The sequence below is a fragment of the Protopterus annectens genome, chromosome 9.part0, assembly GCF_019279795.1.
Source record: "Protopterus annectens isolate FY-2018-M chromosome 9.part0, PAN1.0, whole genome shotgun sequence".
Taxonomy (NCBI): domain Eukaryota; kingdom Metazoa; phylum Chordata; order Ceratodontiformes; family Protopteridae; genus Protopterus; species Protopterus annectens.
Window position 1 is genome coordinate 647,946,299 of NC_056743.1, and position 23,856 is coordinate 647,970,154.

Genomic DNA, 23,856 nt, shown 5'->3' on the forward strand with positions numbered 1-23,856 from the left:
AAATATCTAGTATTGTTGAATGAATATCAACAAGCTGTGAAAAATTTCAAAGATGTTATAAAGGGCTATAGACTTGGTTATCTGTCCAAAAAGGATGTAGATGTTAAGTTTAACACAGATAACTGTACTATGGCTAAATTTTATTCTTTACATAAGGTGCATAAAGATTCAGTAAATCCACCAGGTTGCCCTGTAGTGGCAGCTAGCAACCATTTTTTTACATAATATTGGAATTATGTTGTATTATCTGTCGAAATTTTTAATAACTTTGGATTTTTATATAAAGGATTCTTTTGATAAGATTATACATGTACCATGGGAGAAAGATTGTTATTGGATTGTATTGGATGTTAAGAGCTTATACACAAATATTAAACATTCAGTAGGTATAGATGCTCTTGATTTTTTTTTTTGGGAAATAGTCCAGTGTCAAATTATGTTATTGAATTACTTCATTTTAGTATAGTTAATCATTTTTTTTGAATTTAATCAAATAATATACCAGAAAATACAAGGTATAGCTATGGGGGCACCTTCTGCCCCTATGTATGCCAATCTGGTTATGGGTTATTTTGAATTTTTTTTTGTATAGGTTAGATTTTTTTAAAAAGTATGCAGTTCATTATTTTAGATTTATAGATTTAATTTTTTATGTAAGGGAGGTATGGAGTTTATAACAGATTTTGTTAATTTGTTAAATTCTAATCAGTTAGGTTTAATATTTGAAGGTTTACAAAGTGGAAATTCGGTTGTTTTTCTGGACTTAATATTGAAAGGTAATAGTTTTTGTGTCTTTCGGCTTTTCCAGGTTAGGGGTTGCCACAGCGGAACTCCGGTCCGCTAATGATTGGTAGTGGATTTTTACGTACCGGGTTACCAACCCTGATGCCCCATTCATGTATGCCTCCACACAGAAGACGCTTTAGCTGAGAATCTAACGGGACAATGTCTTGCTTTGAGGCGACAATGCTACCGAAAAATTAATACAAGTATACATAGAAAATTTGGTGATGATGGACACTTTCTAGATGGACATAGTTGTCATCAGACACATATTTTGAACTCTTTGCCTTATGGGGAATTAAGAGTTAGTAGGTTATGTAATGCATCTGATATTTTAGAGAGAGAAAGTCTTAATTCTTGTAAGATGTTTAAAAATAGGGGATATACTATAGAAGCTATTAGAAAAGCTTTAGAAAGACTATGTTCCCCAGGAATAGATAAAAGAAATACAAATGAATATAGTGATGATTCATTGCAAAAAATAAAAAATCAAACAGGAAATTATTTTGTCAATTCATATAATGTACTTTCTGATGATGATATAGCAGTCATAAAATATTACTGGTCCTTCCTGACAAAAGGAAGATATAAATTAAATAATGTGTGGCATTCTCCTTTGATTTAATTTAAGAGGGGTCGTGATTTAAAAGATATATGCTAGGTCATGCAAGTTTCTCTTTACCGAGTATTAATATGAGTTAAGAAATTACAAGGGTAGGCACTTGGGCATGTGGAAATTGTTCAGTTTGCCCATATGTAGTTAAATATTTGGACAAAATTAATAGTATAAAATACAAACCAGTAACAGAGTATACTTGTAATGCAGTGGGCATTATTTATGCTCTCAAATGTCCTTGCAATTTGTTTTATATTGGAGAGAGCAAGAGGTTTTTTAAGGTTAGACTGCAAGAACATATTCGAGATATTAAGAATAAAAAATTAGAAAGTCCTGTAGCTTCCCATTTTAATGAAATGCATGGGGGGCTTATGTGGATTTAAAAGGCTGTATTTTAGAACAAGTTACAGCAACAAATGCAATAAGCTGTTGTCTAAAGAAGCAGTCTTTATTTTAAAGTATAATGCTTTAACTCCTGGTGGATTAAACCAGGAATGTAACTGGAAATTTTTATTGTCAAGTGCTATAGAATTAGCTAATTGTTTTATTGGTTGATTTATAGTAATTGATGTATCTTTTTATAAGAGATGTTCTTTCTCTGTTTGTATTATCTCCTGGAAGGCGTTTATGCCGAGGCGCTAGAGAGGTTTTTTGTGCTTTTATTAAAGGATATATTACTGGTTTTGTCGTTTGGAATATCTTTGCCCTAATCACCCTGATGGGGGAGTTATCAAGAGATGCTATCCTACATGATTTGCCTCCCGGTCTCCTGTATGCATATCCCCCAACTCCATTGATTCCCAAGTTTCTGTAGAAAGCTGCCAGGTTGAAAAACAGTCATCCTCCTTGCACCTCACTAGCCTTCATAGGTTTGGTTCCCCTTCCTTTGGTCTCATGTGCTATACCCACCTTGGATTCTGAATCTGAGTGCAGACCTCCTGTCACACCCATTGGGCATGGTTCACCCAGATATCTCCAACCTAAAGCTGGCAGCATGGTTTCTTGACTTCTGGTAACAGCCAGGCAACCTGTGCTCTCCTGTCCTGTTCATCATATACTCGTATCTTCCCATAAGGCTTCCACAAGAAAACTTTACAGAAGTAAGTGGAAGAGATTTGTTTCCAGGATGCATAAGACATGTTGACCCTTCTTCAGCTCTGATACTGACAGTTCTGGAATTTTTGGCAAAAAAATGTTCAACGAAGGCGCTAGCTGAACTTTCATATAGGTTTTGAGAATTCTTCTCTAGCTTCCTCTAAACTTTGTAAGGCATTCATGAGAGGCACTTCCATTAAGACCACCACACAAAGACCCGGCTTCACCCTGGGACTTAAACCTTAGTGCTGCATACCTTGATTCACTCCCCCTTTGAACTGGTGGCAAAATGTGATCTTAAATTTTTGACCTAGAAAACTATCTTTCTAGTGGCAATACTTCTTCAAGGAGGAGTTTTGAGCTGCAAGCATTGACTGCTAAACCTCCATACTTGATTTTTCACAAGGATAGAGTAATATTATGAAACAGCCCTTCTTTTCTTCCTAAGGTGGTGACAGAATCCAACATCAATCAGTCCATTGATCTGCCTGTTATTTTTTTTCCCCTAAATTTGAAAACAAAGGAGAATACATTATTTCCGTTTGGAGAGTCCAACAGGGCTAAAGGCTCATTTTCAGCAGAGGCCTGAGGAGAAAGCTCTAGTATATTACTTTCCATGATATATTGATACACCATTATAATATTTATACAATAGATACGTAATGAGAAATTACAAAAAGTAGAATACATCCAGGAAAAATTAGCAGGTAAACCTAGTGTCAACAGCACAATAAAAACTTGTAAACTTTCATGTAAATATATAACAATAGCAAATAGAAGTTGGTAATAGAGAACATATAGTGGTAGAAGACAGTGGGATATAATGGTAGAAACTTTCTAGAAGGGGTAGTCGGTTAGGGGAGGGGAAAAATCGTGGCGAAGTGGGGGAAGTAAAGAAATAAGTGAGGGAGATGATTTTATGAACAAGTATATAGTCAGGTTGCATAAAAATATGGTGAGAGAGAGAAGCTGGGTGGAGAATGCATATTACATTTGTTGGATCTTCATAGGTAATTGTGAATCTGTTTAGATGGGGCAAAAGTGATAGAAAATCTGATCAACTATTTGTCTCTTTCATGGACTCCAAAATTAGGGAAATCAGTTACAAAAGTAGCTTCAACAAGATGGCTTACTGACTGTATATCTTTTGTCTACAGTAAATTGAGTATCTTTTTACAGAAAGCATTGAGAGCCCACTCAACTAGATCCAGAACAACTTTGCCAGTATTTTTATCTAGGCTTTCCATGAACGATATCTATGCAGCTGCAACTTGGCCTAATCCTCATACTTTTACTCATTACAAACTGGCTCTGGTCTTCAGGGAAAGAGTGGCCTTTGGTTCAGCTGTGCTCAAGAATATCATTCCTTAGAGCCCACCTGGAATTTCAGGTAGCTGGGGACTTTGTCCCAAAGGCTGAGGAATAAATGAAAATAGACTACAACTGATGAAGTTATGTCCTCACTATAACATTCTATCTGTGTTGTCCATTTTCATTCTTCCTCAACTTCCCTGCCACCAACCCTCAACCAATAAATAAATGATTTCTGGAAGATAGTGTTTATAAGGACACCAGAGTTCTTTCATTAAGCTCCAGTTAATGTCTTTACTTACTAGAAATATATATAATGATCCTTATTTGTTCCAGTTTAGCAAACAAAATCTGAGGGGTGTCAGGCGTTGGTGCATTATGGTTAGAGGAAGAACTCAAGAGTTTTTGGTTTGCATGAGCTACAGTAATGGCCAAGTTGGATCCATATCCAATGGTTGAGGATTAATGAAAATGGACAACACAGGTGGAATGTTATGGTGAGTACATAACTTTTTTTTTTTTTTTTTTTTTGCATGAGCACTTGATTTTGTTTCCACAGCAGTGCTGCTTTTCAAAATCCATAGTTTGGCCCAAGAAATACAGTATGATACCTGTTACTTTCCCAGATGCTAGAATGAATTTTTCTGTTTCTTTCCAGTCTTGACAGAAGAAAAAATGATGATGTTTAGAAAATCATCAACATATGCTGCAGAAAAACATTTGGCATTGACAAATAACCATATTAGAATCTCACATTTAATCTTGCCATGTATTACTGAATTTTTTTAACAAAAAATTCCTCATTGAATTATCACTTATGACACAGGCATATTAATGAATGTTTTGATCATTTTTTTTTCTATTTTTTATGCGACTGAAATACAGATGTTAAAACTGATCAGTTCAATTCTTTTTTTTCCCCAGGTGCAAACGGCACAGGAAATGAAAAACCTGAAATTGCCATGTTTCCAAATGTTGACTTTGGTATCCGACTTTTTATTTCCAGTTTTTAAATGTAATGTCTTTAAATTGTCATAATCCTGTTTCACTTCTATTTTAGCATTTGGGATTCAAAATGTGTTTATTTAGAAAGCATTTTAAGGGTCATAAAGTGCATCTGGTTTCAGAGGTAATGTTTTCAATTTGTATGTTGAATTAGTCGAGTATTGTTGAAACAGTTTGAACGGAGTGACAGCTGTGTGGGGAGTCGCTGAAACATATGATATCCCCTCAGCCTGTATTCTTTGAGTTTTCAGGAGGGAGTTATAACATTTTAGCCTTGTAATCGAAGTTTGAGTGTAAAATAAGGTTACACTCCACCAGTTGGGCACTATTCAAGGGAAGGGTTTATGGAAGCTGGTGTAGAGTAAAAGCATTTGGTGATTATATAAATCTTGAACAAAGAGACAATAAATTTACTCATTTGTTCTTTTAATTGTCATTTAATCATGTGCAATAAGACAATGCTTTATGTAGCTGAGATGAAGCATTTCCATTATCAGTTTAATCCTGACAATCAAGAGGCCGAGTTAACTTAATGTGAAACGGATTCTGAAAAAGTTAAGATGCTAGTTGTAATTTGGTGGTATGCCCCCCCCCCCCCAGTTTACAGGGAGTATAAGTGCACTTCATAGAGAGAGGGGGAGGGCAAACTAAACATCAGAAACAGGCTTCCTGTTGTAATTTATTGTAAAAAGTTCTGTTTCCAGAAACATCAGGGAGTATAAGTGCACTTCATAGAGAGAGGGGGAGGGCAAACTAAACATCAGAAACAGGCTTCCTGTTGTAATTTATTGTAAAAAGTTCTGTTTCCAGAAACATCAGTGAGTTGAGACTACAAGGAGAGAAGGGTGCTGCCTGAGGAGAATAACTTTTTGTCTTGGTAGAAGTTGAAAGCTAGGAGAGTGTGGTTCTGCCTATGAAACTTGTAAGCTAGAAAAGTTTTCTTGTCTTTGGTGGAGTGCTTTAGAGATGGAGGAAGTTCTTATCTTGCCAACTGCTGGACGTATGTATTCATGCTACTGTGAGTTCTATGCCATAGTGAAAATTACAAATATAAAATGACCTGCATTTTTTTAAAAAAATGTCTCAACCAGTAAGTTCAAAAATGTTTTATGTTCTTGCCTTTAGCAGCCTACATGATTAAAGCAAGACCATTGCACTACGTGTCCACTGTAGAACTCTCATGTGGTATCTCACCAGGGGAACTAAGCAGATGGTGGCCACCATGAATTCTAAGATCATGAAAATAAGCGACACCGGTGGTTTCTGCAAGATGGCAAAGAAATGTTTTAACCGTGAAGAATAGATGCCACATTTAGGCGAGACTGTATAGATTTGTAGACTGCTTCAAGACTTCCTTTATTAACTCTCCCTATGATGTCTGTTCACTTTTTGGCATAAGATTAAGGACACTTTGACCTGGAGTGAGCAAGACCGAAAGACACCATCTGCCACTGAAGTGCATTTTGCTTACCCCTCAACTGACCTTTTCTCAGAACCAGAAGGGGAAACATCTCTTTAGAAAAGCACAGCAGTTTTTCCAGGAAGCTCCTTTGGCAGTTTGCCTGTGTGGCAGGGGTGTCACCACAATGGGTCCTGCCATAGCTCTCAAATTTCCATCTCTAAAATGAGGAACACTAGCCCTCATAATGTGGAACAAATGGGCAAAATGTGGAACACATACTAATGACTTACTAACAACTTCAACTAGGAAGGTCATAGGATGGTTAAAATATGCTGGTTTTACTTATAAAGAAGATCTTTTAATGAATTAATATGATTTATTTCTATTTACAATGGATTTCACAAAAAATTCCTAACACTGAATGTGTCAGAGTCTTTCAATGTGAAACTGAGGAACGTGAGCTTTTTAAGACCCCAAATGAGGTACGTTCTTCGTAATGAGGTACACTTGAGAAGTATGGGTCCTGCCTGTGTGGCAGGGGTTTTCAGAACCTGGGCTTCCACAGAGCTTTTTCCAGGAGACCCTTTGAACGATCCTGACAGGTTGCCTGACTGTCCAAATCTGGAGGCAGTCTGAGGTTGTTTGGCTGTACACCTGGAAGCTTGGGAGGCCATCACCTCATCAGACACATGCGTGTTAATAGTCATATCTAGCGATTACACAATTCCACTGTTAGATACACCAAAGATAAATTTCAGACATTTCTCAGGTGTGTTACCCCATCAGAGAAGGGATGTAGCCAGTGAAATTCAGAAGCTGTTAGTAAATTGAGTCATACAAGAGGTCCCATCTGACCAATACGGGGCTGGGGTCTATTCAACATTGTTTTTGTTTCCTCAGGCCAATTTTGACTTTGAACAAGTTGAATTGCTTTGCAAAGCAAACCAAGTTCTAGATAGTCATGGTGCAGTCCACTCTTCCTGTCTTCGGGAAGGATGACTGGATGTGTTTGACCTTGGATGCGTATCATCCCTATAAAGATAGCAAGGTATTCCAGGAGGAAAAAAACGGGGGGAAAAATGAGAGGGAGAGGGCCCGCATCATTCATCTTTCTTGGATCTGGCTTCAAAGTTAGAGAAACCCTTGGAGCCACAGCTGTTTTCAGATCTGATACTCATTGGGTACAACACTCCACCGAGGTTTTCTCCAGAGCCTGTATCTCCTATGCTGCGTTCCCCAATCTTGGAAGAAGACTGATACTATCTTTTCAGATCTCCCTGAACTGCTTCATCCTTCTAATCATCTAGGTCTTCCAGGAGCCTGACCAAAGCTGACCTGGATTAGATGAGATTAATTAGGACTCAGAATTGGGGGTCCTCCTGCACTGGGCTTCGACTTCTTCCCCACATTCAGTAGTTGCCCCTTCTCTGATCTGACCTGTCTGATTGGAGTACTTGAAGCTGACGTCCACCTGGGTCAAGTCTGCATCAGAACCTAGGCTTAGCTCCTTGACACCAATGAGTTTCTGATTCAGTTGATGCTGACCTGTTTGAAGCCTTCAGAGTTTGAGCAGAATTGTTGGAGTTGACTGACAAGGTTGAGTCTGAGATGATCTGAACCATTCCTCCCACTTTGCTGACTTTAGTTTTGCTCTGACATCAGACTCTGATTTTACCTGTGCGGTGTCTCAGGTTGAGCCTCTCTTCAGGGTTTTGGCTGTGAGGGAAGAGCTCCCAGGACCCTGTATCATGCTCAACTTTTAAGTTTTTGAAAGAGTACTCACTCATTCTAGAGAGAAGACTGAGTACTATCTCCTCGAACTAGGATCTGTCCCTCTCCTAAAGGATTTCCAAGGTTCACACCCTACTCTTTTGTTGGGACTGCCAGTGGTCAAAACTCTCCCACTGGCTCCTATAGAAGAGACCACCTCAGCTTGAGTCCTCCCCAAACTATCCCACTGAGGAGATGCACAAGAAGCACGTGCAAAATGAGGCACCTAGATTCTCCTCAAAAAAGAAATCTATCACCACTGATGGTGACTTTAGGAGAAGGTTCACTAATTTCCTCTTGATGTTTCATTTGGAGGAACCCTTGAACTACTTAGACAGGGGGGTAATCTTACCTGCCTCTTATTTCAGAACAGTCCATCTTCAGTGAGGCTTTCAGTTCTGGTCTATCTGTATCTTTGGTGTCCCACCCAGTGAATGAGATTATAGACCTGACCTCCACATGGGCTTGTAAGGAGCTAGACACAACTGAACCCATTCCCAAGGAACCAGACAAGGTAGATAACCACGGTGGTGGCAGCAGCCACCATGAAGGAACTAGCAGCAGAAATTCCTCTGTCCATCCATCAAACGGGGAGTCTCGTGCACTGGACAGATTAGGTAAGCAAATTTATGCTTTATCCACTTTCTTGGTAAAGAGCTTTGAACTGTTTGGCATGTTACACAGCTTGAGTGACCTGATCAAAGAACTCTCCAAATCTCTCCAAGGATCCATGCCTGTGGCTCAAAGGAAGTATATTAATGCACAGCTGGCCACCCTCTAATCCTTGTCCAGTATCTCTATGCACCTTATCTCCAATGCCACAAAGGGTGCATCTTGAACAACTGGCACAGTCATATCCATTAAGAGACCTGCTTGGATGAAGCTCTGTGACTTTGCAGAACATTTAAGACATCCTTTGTGAATGCCCCTTATGACAGATTAACACTTTTTGGTCTTAAGTGAATGACAGTCTCCAGAAATGGAAAGGAGGCCAAATTCTTTCTGCAATGGGGATCAAATTTTTCACTCCTCAAAGGACCTTCTCCAGGAATTTAAAAAAAAAACAGGTAGTCTGCAGAATCAAAGCTTTAGGGGGTCCCTTTTCTAAGAAGCCTTTTCAGCACTCTTGAGCAGTGCCCAACTGCTGCACTTTAATGGCAATCCGGGAGGTGCCTATTCTTGCATCCAAAAACTTGGTCCTCCATCACTCGAGATAAATGAGTACAGAGGATAATAACCAGAGGCTGCTACTTTCCTTTTTATACCACTCCTTCAGACCCCAAAAGACTTCCCAGTGTTCCACTCTCTCAACGGGAAGCGGCAGCTTCAGAAATAACAAATCTTTTAAACCATGGAGTCATCCGAGGTCCCACCAGAACAAAGAGAGGATCCACAATTTACTAAAGATTCTTCTTGGTTTCAAAGAAAAATTACTTAAACAGTTTTGAAAGGAAAATGAATTTCCAGATGGTCCCAGTGCAGTCTCTTCTCCTGCTTTTGAAATGGAATGACAAAATGTGCTCAGTAGATCTTCAGGATGCATGCTACCACATAGAGATGGACAAGTGCTATAGGAAGGATCTTTGCTTCTGGCTGGGAGACTGATCTCCCCACAGCCGCCTCTGGTGTTTATCAAGTGTATGGCTGTAGTTATAGCTCATCTCTGACTCTTTGCCCAGCTCAGTTTTTAGAATTCATACAAGCCCCATTGATTACAAGGCTTCAACTTGCAAAGCTTCCTCAAACAAGGATTTTTGTCCATTCACCATCAGCCTTTAGCAGTCTTATCCTTTCAGAAGCCACCAGTTAGAAAAATTCTCCATCTCTTATGATTCATGGCAGTGTCAGTCAGGTACTATGTGCGAGTACTACGCCGGCTCTAAGTCCATTGGTCAATAAGACAGCAACCCACATCCTTCCAAACATCTTTAATGGAGATTTTCAGAATACTTGTTTGGTGGTGGCTGGAATCACCATGTTTGACAGACGTCTTTTCACCATTCCCCACCCCAAGCCATGGTGACCACAGACCCCTCCCACATGGAATGGGGGGGGCATTACCTGGGAAAGATCAGTGTATTTGAAATGAAGGTGGTGGTCCTAGTGTTGCAGGCCTTTCAGGAGACGCTCCGCATAGATGTGATATCTTTGTAGACAGATAATATGGCAGTCGTCTGGTACAGTAACAAACTGGAAGGAACTAGATCTTACCAGTTATGTTGAGAGGCCATGAGAGTGTGGAAATGGACAATATCTTCTCACCGCTAACAGCAGTGCATATTCCAGGCAAGTGTAGTGTGCTGGCAGATAGACTGAGCAGGTCTGTCCTCCCCCATGAGTGGTCTCTCAATCCAACTGTTATGTAGCAGATATTCAGCAGTTGCAGCCAACTTTGCTGTGAACTTTGTAGCCTCCCACAATACCAAGTGCAGCAAGTTCTTTGCTCTGATCCTTGGAGGAGGTGTCACCAAGTGATGCTCTATTTCACAGTTCTTACAGAAGGCTCTGGGAAAGATGACAGCTGTCCTCATAGCTCCTTACTGGCCTCATCAGGTATGGTTCTTCTTCCTCTGGCCTCCTGTTGTAAACCCTCCCTAGGTGCTGGGCTCAGCTCCTGATCTATTTATTACCTTACCTTTTGGGGGGGGGGGGGTCACCTCACCCTGACACTCATTCCTTCAAATTGGCCACAAGTTTTTTCCAGTTCCTATGGTGGCTACACCGGTATAGGTTTTCATCCTCAGTTGTTCATATTCCAACTGCTTCTTAGGAACTGTCTACACATAAGATTTACAAAATCAAATGGAACAGATTCTCCATCTGGGCAGTTGAGAACAACACTGATCCTTTTTCAGCTCCCCTATCGGCAAGCTTGAAATTTTTGCCTGACTTTTGTCAGAATGGAGTCAGCTGTTCCACTATGAAAATGCAGTTAGCAGCCGTATCTTCCTTTCAGCTGGTGTGAATCCCATAACTGCTGCTTCCTTAGGACTATCTAAAGCCTTTCTTATAGGAACCTTTCTGTTATGACCTCCGCTGAAAGACTCAGTTGTTCCTCCTTGGGATATTACTATTGTACTGCAGGCCCTAACAAGTCCTCCATTTGAACTGGTTGCCAAAGCTGATTTAACATTTTGATTATGGAAAACTCTCTTCCTAGTTGCTGTTTTTTCTGCTAGGTGAATTTCTGAGCACCATGCCTTGTCTGCAAAACCTCTATACTAAATTGTTTACAAAGACAGTGAGTCTGAGAACCAACCATTTTTTTTCTTCCAAAGATGGTGAGGTTCCTCACTAAAAGAATACAGGGCATAGGTGAAATATCATATGCAGACCACCTCAAGACCCTATTAACCATCCATAAATCTTCCTGTGTTTTTTCCCAGAATTTTCAAACAAAGAGGAATACGCATTACATTTACTAGATGTTCACCACAAATTTAGATTCTGTTTACATCAAACTAGAGCTTTCTGGAAATCTGTTTCTGTAACTCCCCTCTCAAAATGAGAGTATCCAAGATTACACTCTCTCCTACTGGTTGTCCGAGTGCATTTCTTATTAGAATATTTGCTAAAACATGGTCTTCCCCCCATAAGTGCCTTTTTAGGCAATACCAAACTGAACTTACTTCCAACATAGCAAATCAAAACCATCCCTCATTAGACCCATTGTAGAGTACAATGCCCCGTTTGGTATGTACCTCACAAGACATCTGCAACAGCTGGAAAGGCCGCAGAAATACCTCACTAGAAGAATCACAGGCCTAAAGCAAATGCCCTATACTGACAGTCTAATAAAAACTCCAGCTATGCTCTGTGGCATATCGTCTACTCAGAGGCGATCTCTGCATAACATACAAGGCCATGTCAAACCCTGAGCTGTTGGACATGCTCCACTTAAAGAAATCCCAATCTCTCAGAGCCCACATACTCCAGGGATCTAAACCTTGTCATCACAATGAACAAAGCATGCTGGAGGGATAGGTTATTGACCCAGAGACTCCCCATACTCTAGAATAGAGTCTTCAAAAGGAACCTTGACGATTGGATGGGAGATGGAAAATTCACCCCAAGGATCATGTCAGTAGCCCTGCTAGACAGGGGTCCAGGGAAGTAAATATTGTGGGAAGAAATATCCAGGGAATTGTTATGGCTAGGCTTGTATAGGCCCTAGGGCCAATAGCCTAGTACCAACCTATGAATTACTGCTCAATGCTAGGAGTCTAAACAAAAAAAACTTCACTCCCTACAAGCTGTCTTCACCCTAGATAATGATGACATCTGTGCGGTCACTGAGCCATGGTTTAAAGCTGCAAAGAGCACACCAGCAGTGCAGTGTTGTAATGCCAAGGACTGAAAGTGGAGGTGTCTCTATTTGCATAAAAAACAAGTATACTTTAAGGCTGGTCAAACGGGACAATAAATTTGAGCTGCTACATGGTCAAATCACCATAGGCAAAATCCAGTGCCACTTCCTTACAAGCTATAGATCCCCCTCTATGACCCAAGAAACACATGCCATGTATTTAAACTTATTAGAAACACCATCCAACCTGATACTATATTCACAGGTATCTATAATTACTCCAATATTAACCGAGAACTTGTACAGCACCAAACGTACAGGCATAGAGATTCTTGGATTTTCTAAACACAAACTCCCTGGGCCAGATGGTCAGTACACCAACCAGATCATCAACCATACTGGATCTAGTCCTCACTAATATGGGAGAGTGCTGCACACGCTCCCTACTGTAATTTTTTCCCTGGTAAAGTCAAACAACAAAATGGCCTTTGAAGTAAAAACAAAAAAAAAAAAGAAAAAAAAAACTGGACCCCAGCTAAGTCTGGAATATTCAGGAGCTACTCTAAGGCTAACCACCTGCTATTGAGTGAGAACCTGACAACATTTCAAGCCCCCCTAAACCCTGAGAACACTGCTGCCTGTGCAGGACTAGTCACGGAAACCCTGTACAAGCATGTTAATAGCTGCAATAGAGGCAGCTGTACCCACCAGGCAGAAGTACAGAGCTAACTCTGGTAAGCCACTCTGGTGGAATCACAAAATCAATAGGGTGTATAACAGAAGGAAGAAAATCATGGCAAAAATTAGGAGGTGCAGCACCCAGTAGGATAAAGACACTCTCATACTAAACAAAAACCTCAGGACAAAGTCTACCAAAGCCAATTTTGAAGTAAGTTTGGTCTCCCAGGCCAAGGACAACCACAAAGCATTCTTTAGCTATGTCCATGACCTCAGAGGTAATGCACAATTGTGTGCAGAGCTGATTGTAAATGGATCCACCTATACTAAGCCAGATGTAACAAACCTCCTGGCTGATAAATTCAGCTCCAACGTTACCCCTCTCACTCCCCCCTCAACCTTTCCTCAGGAAATACCATCAAATACAACTCCCCCTACTATCACTAGGGAACAGGCCCTTAATGCTCTCTAAGACCAAGAACACTGCATCAGTGGGCCCAGACAATATCCCAGGATGCTTTCTAAACAGCATGAACATGACCTATCAAGGACTCTGGAATTACCATTTAACTGTAGCCTCCAAACATGCTTTGTGCCTCATGAATAGAGAACAGCAACAGTCATCCCTCTGCACAAAGGTGGGCCATCTACTTACCCTGGAAACTATAGACCCACAAGTCTCACTAGTCTGATATTTAAAGCCATGGAAAGAATTATCACAGAAATAATCAACAGAGACATAGTAAAACTCTGGACACTGGACTCAAGCCAGTTTGGTTTAGTCAAGGGCAGATAATGCCTAGTCAACTTGGTGGACTTCTTTGAGAAGGTAACCAAAGCAGTGAATGAAGGAAAAATGGTTCACACTGCCTACCTTGACCTGGCCAAAGCATTTGACACAGTCCCCTACTCGGGCATTGTTGACCAACTCAAGAGGTTGGGTACAAACTTGTATGTTACCTGGTGGATAGTCAAATGGCTCAGACAAGCAGGCAGGACCCAGGAAGTTAGAATTGGGGAGTCCACCTCTACAAAGCGGCCAGTCACAAATGGAGTCCCTCAGGGATCAGTCCTTGGACCACTCCTTTTGGGCATTTACTTCTGTGAAGTCAAGGCCAATGTCAGTGGTCTCTGGCTGACTAAGTCTGCAGATGATTGCAAATTAGGAGCTGTCATTGAATCCCACATTGACACAAATGTTCTCCATGAGGGGCTGACACAAACAACTGGTCTCAGAGCCATGGGCTAAAACAAAATGCCAAGAAATGCATAATAGTATCCTATGGGAAGTCTTACACCCATGGTAACTATCCTATTGACAACACACCCCTGAGAGTTGACCCAGTAGTCAGGGACTTAAGGACACACAGAGACACACACACACACACACAGACACATAACCTTAGACCATCACGTGTCTACAGTAGTAAGGAAATCATTCTGTGTTTCGCAACTTATAAACAAAGGTATGGCATCCAAGTTCAAGGAAGTCATTGTTCCACTGTATTCGGCATTCATCAGACCTATCATAGAGTACAATTCCCCCTTTGGTATGTGCCTCACCAGGCATATCCAAAAACTGGAACGTCCACAGAGGCTCCTCACTAAAAGAATACAGGGCATAGGTAAAATGTCTTAAGACCCTATCCCTGTATTCTGTCTCCTACAGGCTTTTGAAGGGAGATCTATGCCTGGCATACAGGGCATTGTTAGACACTGCGCTGATGGACCTCCTGCATATCCACAAAACAAACACGAGAATTACCCATTCTAAAGACTTAAACCTTGCCTGTAATATTAATAGGACCTGCTGGAGAGAGAGAGAGAGATGTATCCCAGAGACTACCCTATCTATGGAACAAGCTCCCCATTCAAGCAGAGTTCCTCCCTATCCCAATTCAAGTGCAGCTTGGATAACTGGATGAGGAACAGGGAGGAATTCATCCCTGGTTTTGTCACCTTTGTCTTTACTGGACACAGGCAACCTGTAAATGGTTCATCTCCTAAATCTCTGATCTGAAGTTGTTCAATCTCGCTGTTCTTTCTTACAAATGGGTTCGGAGCCATTCCCTCAGCTCCGTGCCAGCCGCTTTCACAAGCTCGAGGTTTTTGAGTAGCTCGAGGCCAAGTCCCTATCCCATGATGCGCTCTGCCTCACCTCAGATCTAATTTGCCACTGCAACAGATCGGAGGTCAAGAGTGAAGCCAGTATTTTCATATTTTCAAAATATGTTATATATATATATATATATATATATATATATATATATATATATATATATATATATAGGAATTATTTTTCAGAAAGTGCGTTCTTTGTCCTAGTTATCCATAGACTAGTATTTAGTCACTTTCTTTAATTATTTTCTGACGAAAATCTTTGTTTATAGGGCGGCTGCTCTTAGTTGGTCCCTAACCCATTTTAGTGTTCAGATCTCTTATAAATTTAACTTCTTAGTGTGAGAATATAGTTCTTTGTAGCTGAATATTTACCTGTTAGTGTGTGTTTTGTCTAGGCAGATATATATATATATATATATATATATATATATATATATATATATATATATATATATATATATATATATATATATATATATAGATAGTTATTTTCATTACACTATGGCTGATCAAAGGAAAAAGGAGAGACAGAAGTCAGGGTTCAAGAAATGCCCTAAGTGTGGACAAAAAATGTCCATTACTGATTTACATGTAAGTTATGTATACTGTCTGGGTGCAGTCCAGTCCATCTTCAGGAGGACTATTCCATTTTTCATTTGTTCAGCAGCAGGGTCTTGTTAGAATGCAGGAGAAAGCTAGTGGATAGAGATTTGTTGAAACCTGAATTTCAGGAATCTCTTGATAAGGCTGACCAGAATTCCAAATCTTCCAAGGGATCTAAATCTTTGAAAGCTTCTTCAGAGCTGAAGTCTTCTGCTCCAAAATTGGCTGAGAAGGTGCAGTCACCAGTTCCACAGTTTTTGGAACTGAGCACAGAGCAAGTTCTTTGGAGCCAGTCCCTGGTATTGGAGCCAGACTCCAAAGTTTTTGAAATCGCCAATCTTACAATCAGTGGCTTCATCTATCCCTTCAACTCATTCTTCGAGGAGCCTCTACAATGTGGATATGGACTGAGTGGTGCAGAGGCTCCTCCAGAACCTGGCATTAGCCAAATTGTTGTCTGCGCCGGCCCCACCCGTCTCTGAGCCGAAGACATCCTTGCCTACTGTGTCTGCTCCTCCTCAGTGCTGAGCAGGGCCATCGAGCCGGAGGGGGTAGAACTGATTATCTTGGAACCCTCGGAGACGAGGCCTGTTCCAGTGCCATTGGCTCTGTCGACTCGGACTACTTCGATGCCTTTCGATGAGTCTGGGAGCCAACACTCTCTGGCTGGCTCCGGGGGGGGAGTCTAACCAATATGTAGGTTCCGACCCTTCCTCTTGGAGCTTCAGCACGGATGAGCTCGGCTCCTTCCTCTGGTTCAGAGCCCAGAGCCCACTGTTTCGGTGCCGGGGAGGTTGCCATCTTCTTCAGAACTGGCTGCCTCTTTGCATCGGAGCAGTGGGGCTTTCGATGCCATGAGAGTTATGTCTTCAAAGACACCCACTTCATCAGGGCCTACTTCCTCATCCCCAAAAGTGCCATGTTCTGCCTCTGCATCACAGGTCCCCTTAAAGCATCGAGACAGAGAGCCTCAGGTAGCCCCATTGGGTGACCCATGTTCTACTGAGACCTCACCAGAAGCTCCAACTGATGAGGTTCCCAGGAAGAGTCTTTGCAAGAGGAGGCACTTAGACTCCCCGCAGGAGTCTGTCACATCAGACACTGACTTAGACGAGTCAGAAGGGTCCCCATGGTCCCCCTTGGAGGATATCTTTTGCTGATATCATAGAGATCCTAAGACAGAAGGGTGGCTGGCAGTCCGTTAACCCTACTGATGAGGAGTTGGTGCTTCTGAAGGCCTTTGGGTCTCAACCCTCCACCTCCTGGGTGACTCTACCCTTTCATTAATTAATGGGTTTAGTTGCTCGAAGGGCATGGGAGTCTCCTGATACTGTGGAACCTGTCCCTCTGAGGCCCAACAAGTTTATTACATTGCCACAGGACAAGTTGTTTCTTACCAAAGGAGTGCCGGTTGATGCCATGGTGGTGGCGGCGGCCACCAAGAAAGAGATGTCTGAAACCTCTTCTACTGTCCATCCTCCTAATAAGAATTCCAGGATTATGGACAGGTATGGGAAACACATTTTTAGTTCAGCGACTTTTGCTATGCAATCACTCAAATATTTGACGCACTTTACCAGACTTCAGAGAGATCTTAAAGAGCTTGGAGATGCTCTACAGAGTACTGCAGCTGAGTGCATTCCTGATAAGGTGACATCCCAGCTCAATACCCTTAATTCTATAGTTAACTTGTCCATGCGTCTCATTTCCTATGCAGCTGATGGCACGAGTTGGGCAGCAGGTTCAGGAATAGCTCTTCGGAGGCATTCCTGGATGCGTTTATGTTCCTTTGCGAAAGCCTTAGTCTTCCTTTGTTAATACCCCATTTTATGGCTCGTCCCTTTTCGGGCCTGAAGTCAAGGAGACCCTCACTAGGTGTGAACAAGATAGAAAGACTCTGCCATAGGAGTCTATTTTTCCATTTCTACTAGACCTTACCCCAGTGGGCAAAAGGGAGGAAAAATGTGGTTCCGCAAGTCCCAAGGAGCCTTTCAGAACACGCAGTGAACCCCCTTTCAGGGGCAGAGGAAGGGGCAATAATGGAAGACGCCACTCAGGTGGCAGAGGGGGTCCGCAAAACCAGGGCGACAGATCAGTTCTTTGGCAAGCCCTTTCAGCGTTCCTGAAAGGAGGCCCGACTGTCCTACTCTGGAGGCAGTCAAGGGTCACTTTTCTTTGCATCCAGATGCTTGGCTAAACATTACAAAAGACTCTTTGGTACAAAGCATTATTTCCAGAAGATATGTCATTCCTTTCACAGAACCACCTCCTGTACGAAAGAAAATCCCAGACATTCCACCCAGTCTCTGGGATCAAGAAACCACAGAGATTCAAAGGTTGCTAAAAAGTCATCCAGCCAGTCCCAGCAGATCAGATAGGATCCGGAACCTACTCAAGATTCTTTTTAGTTCCAGCGAAAACAGGAGACTGGAGGCCCATCTTGGACCTCAGCAAACTCAACACTTTTGTAAAGAAATAGAAGTTCCGGATGGTCACGCTTCAGTCGATTATTCAGTTTCTAGGAACGGGCGATTGGATGTGCTCAAGGATGCGTACTATCCTATCAAAATGGCCAGACCATCCAGAGATCACCTACGTTTCCGGCTGGGAGCCAGTCATTATCAGTTCTGAGCACTTCCCTTTGGTCTCTCAGCAGCCCCCAGAGAGTTTACCAAATGCATGGCAGTGGTTACGGCTCGCCTGTGGCATCTAGTATTCTGAGTGTTTTCATACCTGGATGACTGGTTCTTCACTGCCACCACCAGGCATCAACTAGTTCAGTCTAGGAACCTCACTCTAAAACTGTGTTCCCAGTTAGAATTACTATAAATTTTGACAAGTCTGCATTGTCACCATTGCCGTGTATTTCCTTTATCGGAGCAGATTTAGACACCACCACCGCCATGGTAAAACTGCCCCAGGAAAGAATAGTCACACTTTGACAACAGGCTTCAGACATTTTGGCACACAACAAAGTACCAGCCTCTCAAGTTTTAAAACTGCTAGGTACTATGGCAGTAACTCTCATAGCAGTTCTTCTAGGGCATATGCACATGAGAATACTTCAATGGTTACTCTTCACCCAGTGGTCTTACCAACAACTCCCGATGTCATTCAAGATAATCATTACAGATTCATGCAAAAAGGATCTACAATGGTGATTGATCAGCCACCATGTAACAGTAGGTCACCCATTTGTTTTCCCCCCGCCATCAACCACTGTGACCACGGACACTTCTCTGATAAGGTGGAGGGGAATTTTCAGGGAAGAACAGCTCAAGGCGCCTGGTCAGAGACGGTCACAGTTGCACATCAATGTCATGGAGATGAGAGCAGTACTTCTGGCATTGCAGTACTTCCAAGACTCTCTTTCTCTTGGAACGATTGCGATTCAGAGCAACAACATGTCAGTAGTCTGGTACATCAACAAGCAAGGGGGAACCAAGTCTTATACCCTGTGTCGAGAGGCCCTAAGAGTCTGCCAGTGGGCTGTATCCACCGGGAGCTTTCTGATAGCGATGCACATCCCAGGGAAATCCAACGTTATCACGGACAAACTAAGCAGAGCCATTCTGATGCACATGTGTGGTCCCTCAAAGACGAGGTAGCGGAAATAATTTTCTGCAGATGGGGCCAGCCTTGCTGCGACCTGTTTGCATCCCCCATGAATGCCAAATGTAGAAGCTACTTTGCCCTGAATCCCCCACCAGGGGAATACCCAAGGGATTCTCTTGTCCACATTTGGCCCCTGGGACTTCTATATGCATTTCCACCCATTCCCCTGATTCCAAAATTTCTGCAGAAAGCCAAAGCCATGGAGAGGACTGTAATTCTGATAGCCCCTTATTGGCCTCGACACATTTGGTTCCCTTTCCTTCGACTCTACCAACTAGAGGAACATTGGATTCTGGACCCAGTTCCAGATCTGCTGACACATTCGTCAGGGGCTCTTCATCCTTCACTTCACTCCCTCAAATTGACAGCTTGGCTGCTCCGATTTCCAACATAGCCAGGTTCCACAATCTTTCTTTCCTCTGAGGTGCAGCATATCCTTGTATCCTCACACAAGGCTTCAACCAGAAAGTTATACGCCAGCAAGTAGAAGCAGTTCACTTTCTGGGCTTCTCAAAATGATATTGACCCGTACGTCACCCCAATTGCTAGCATATTGGAGTTCTTGACTGAGCTTTTTAATGAAGGTGATGCTGCAGCTACCGTACGTGTTCAATTGACTGCAATTTCAAATTTTCACCTCGGATCGGAAGGTTAAAATCTTTTCTCACAGGTTGTGTAGAGCCTTCTTGAAAGGAACCATACATCTCAGACCACCAGTTAGACAACCTTTCACTCCTTGGAACCTAAATTTTGTTCCATCTAGGATTATTCTTCCTCTATTTGAGGCTGCATCTCCCTGCCAACTAAAATTCCTGTCTTGGAAAACCATTTTCTTGGTGGCCATTACATCACCACGTAGGGTGTCCAAACTTCAGGCCTTATTTATTAAACCTCCATACTTGATTTTTCACTCTGACAAACTGTTGCTCCAGACTAACCCTTCTTTCGTTCCAAGGGTATATTCAGAGGCTTATTTAAATCAAACTATTAAAACTCCCAACTTTCTTCAGTAAACATTCCAACAAGTTAGAGTATATGTTGCATAAACTTGATGTACACAGGCAACTCAGATTTTATTTGGATAGAACCAAAGAATTTAGAAAATCAGAATGACTGTGTCCCATTCTGATACCAAGAAAGGGCTACCTTTGTCAAGTGACTCTTTCCAAATTGTTGACTGATTGTATAAAATTCACACATTCTTCCGTGAATCAACCGTTAGAACATAATGTGAAAGCGGATTCCACAAGGGATGTTTCTACTTCTTCAGCTTACATGACTAGACTGCCGTTAGACACAGTATGTGCAGCTGCCACTTGGTCAAAGCCACATACCTTCTTTCTGCATTACAAAGTAGATAAGGCCTCCAGGGACAGGGCTTCCTTTGGTTCCACTGTCCTCAGGAATATACTCCCATGAGCCACCCGGGATGAATGGTGCTTGGGACGCTACCCATTTGTAAGAATGAATGGCGAGATTGAACAACTTCGCATAAAGAAGTTATGTACTTACCATAACGTTCCATGTGAGTTGTTTATCTCGCCTTCATTCTTATTTCCTCCTGCCTACTCCCTCCAGGCTTCTCGAAGAATGAGCAAGAGATTTGGGGTCTGGTGGGTCTTTGTATAGGATTTCTTACTCCGGATGGAGGCATGTTTCATGTTTTCTTATGTTGTATATGTTGGGATAAGCAAACTAGATCTGAGGTGAGGCAGAGAGCATCATGGGATAAGGACTTGGCCTGGAGCTACTCAAAAACCATGAGCTTGTGAAAGCGGCTGACTCGGAGCCGAGGAATCTGCTCCGAACCCATTTGTAAGAATGAAGGCAAGATGAACAACTCGCATGGAACATTATGGTAAATACATACCCTTGATGAGTTTAAAAAAGTTATCGGAACTCATCAGAGATTTGGTATGCATGGTTAGGCTTAAAAAGACCCTTGTGGTCATAGCTGAGTAAACACCTATGAACCTATAGGGCTATCCCCACCTGTATGCCCAAAAAGCCCACTGTACTAGATCAGTTGCTTCATCGACTGCCTTTATTTATTTATTTATTTATTTATTTATTTATTTATTTATTTATGACGAGTTTAAGTTCGCTACTTCTACTATTGTCTGATCTGATTAATATACAGTGATTAACTAGAGATATATGGACTGAAAATCTTCCACACAGAGAAGTTTCTTACACTGTTTTATTTATTCATTTGTTTAACATTTGTTTGCCAGCATAATCCGACTGGACAGCTAGTACCCATTTTCAAGTAAAGTCCTGGGGAGAAAAGCTCCATGCAGTTGCAAAGGGTAATTAATGGTAACAGTTTTGGTTACAAAGCGAAAATGATAACAGGTAACATTCTATCAAAGTTTAAACAGTTAAAAGTACAAACTAGAAGTACAAATATTTGAGAATAGCCCTTTCATGGAGTGAGCATAGGTACATTATATGTACAAGGCATTTACCTAGTAAAAATGATATGTACAATATATGCAATGAGCATAAGTAGAACACAGTATTGCAAGGCATTTACCTAGTAAAAACAATATATACAGTGAGCATTGGTAGAGCACAGTATTAGTGTACACCAGAAGCATAAGGGAATAAAATCCTACAGTAGGGTGAGGCTTCAGGGGGGTGCATTGCAGTTACATAAATGGTTGGTAAAAAGGTATGATTTTAAGGAGGTTTTTGAAAGTGGAAGTACAGTTTTCTAATCTGAGGTCAAGAGGCATGGTGTTACATGTTTTAAATGAAAAGTGCCTGAAGCAGAGAAAAATTACGCCGAGGTAAATCCAACCAGTTTATTTATGTAGACACGAAAATCACAACGAACAGCCAAAAACACACATGAACGCCTGTACAATCCTCGCATTTTCGTCTCAATGATAAGACTTCATCAGATGACCAGTGTTAAAGTAAATTAATCATTTATACTTAAGTTAATTACTACTAAACCAATGAAATTGTGCAAAAAGCTTTAAAATAACCAATGACATTTCCACAAATGGCAATGTTAAAATTACAAATTCATTAATACCAATTTTCTCAAAAATTGCACTTGTCCTTTAAAAACATTCCTACTATGAATAAATAATCCCACTAAAAATTATTAAAATAGGAAAAAAATGTATACTTTTGTATTTAATTTCATAAAAAATAAGTAAAATAGTAACTTAAGTATAAATGGTTAATTTACTTTAACACTGGTCATCTGATGAAGTCTTATCATTGAGACAAAAACACGAGGATTGTAAAGGCGTTCTTGTTTGTTTTTGGCTGTTCGTTGTGATTTTCGTGTCTTACTAAATAAACTGGTTAGATTTACCTCTGCATAATTTTTCTCCGCTTCAGGCACTTTTCGTTTGATTCTTGGTTTGCTTAAGAGTGCCATTCCCATTTTTTTGTTTTTTTGGTCATATTTTGTGGGATTGATGAAGAAACAAGCCCTTTCTGAAGGTAAAGGGCAGGACGAGGTAGGCCAGTCACTGAAGCTTATTGGCCAGCTGACAGAGTTGATTGATTTGCTGTCGCCACTTAGTCGCTAGTAGGGCTATGTGGTAACATCCGTAACCAGTGGGTCTCAAGGATCCGAAAGGAGCAAGCAGCCGAGACTGCATGATGCTAATGGTGAGAGGGAGCTTATTGGTATCTAAAGAAATCGTCGATTTGTGAGAAGTAAATTTATTTATTTATTTTATTTTACATTTGTTAACCGGGAGAGGCCGACTGGATACATGTCCATTTTCAGCGGAGGCCCGGGGAGAAAAGCTCCAGGTACATAACAGACATATGAACATTGTTAATGCAACAAAGGAAGATAGTTGAGTTCTAAATACAATATAAAGATACTTCACATCTTGGGGAAAAAAATAACAGCAGCATATAAAAAAAAACATAGGTCAGTTACAAAGGCGAGGCGCCTTGTTAGTTGGTGAGAAAGTAAGTAGTTTTGTTTTGTTGGGGTTGAGAACTAGTTGACGACTTGAGAACTATTTTTCTATTGGGTTGAAGGTGTCTTGGGTTGAAGCAGTGAGGTCTGCCAGGTTGGAGGCAGTGCTGATGATAGTCGAATCATCTGCATATTGAATGCATGTGGCATGGGGGGTGGTTGTGGGCAGGTCATTAACAAAGATGGTGAAGAGAAGAGGGCCAAGAATAGATCCTTGGGGAACTCAAGTGCAACAGGTAGGCATGTGGATAATTTGTCCTGCCATAGAACAGCCTGTTGCCTATTGGACAGGTAGGATTGGAACCATTTCAGCGTGGAATTGCTGAGTGATAGTTTTTTTAATGTATGGAGGAGTTGAATGTGGTTCACCATATCAAAGGCCTTGGAGAGGTCTAAGAAAAGAGCAGATGATAATTTATTATTGTTTCTGAAGTTATTGATGGTATTAGAAAAGGATAGTAGGGCTGATGTGGTAATGTGATTTGGCCTGAAGCCATGTTGGGAGTTGGCTAGAATTTTATTTTTGGTGAGGTGTTCCATCAGTTGTTTGTGGACACACTTTTCCATAATTTTCCATAATTTTAAATGAAGGGACT

General features: G+C 41.4%; 1 protein-coding gene across 1 annotated transcript in view; it reads left to right on the forward strand.

Annotated features, from left to right (window-relative positions):
* The window catches only part of MSH5 (mutS homolog 5), a 2,353,005-nt gene that overhangs the window by 151,570 nt on the left and 2,177,579 nt on the right, over positions 1-23,856 (forward strand). The window contains exons 6-8 of the mRNA XM_044083236.1: positions 4,745-4,810; positions 8,005-8,016; positions 17,849-17,882. Of these exons, the coding sequence (XP_043939171.1) occupies positions 4,745-4,810; positions 8,005-8,016; positions 17,849-17,882 (112 nt within the window). The remainder of the gene's footprint in view (positions 1-4,744; positions 4,811-8,004; positions 8,017-17,848; positions 17,883-23,856) is intronic.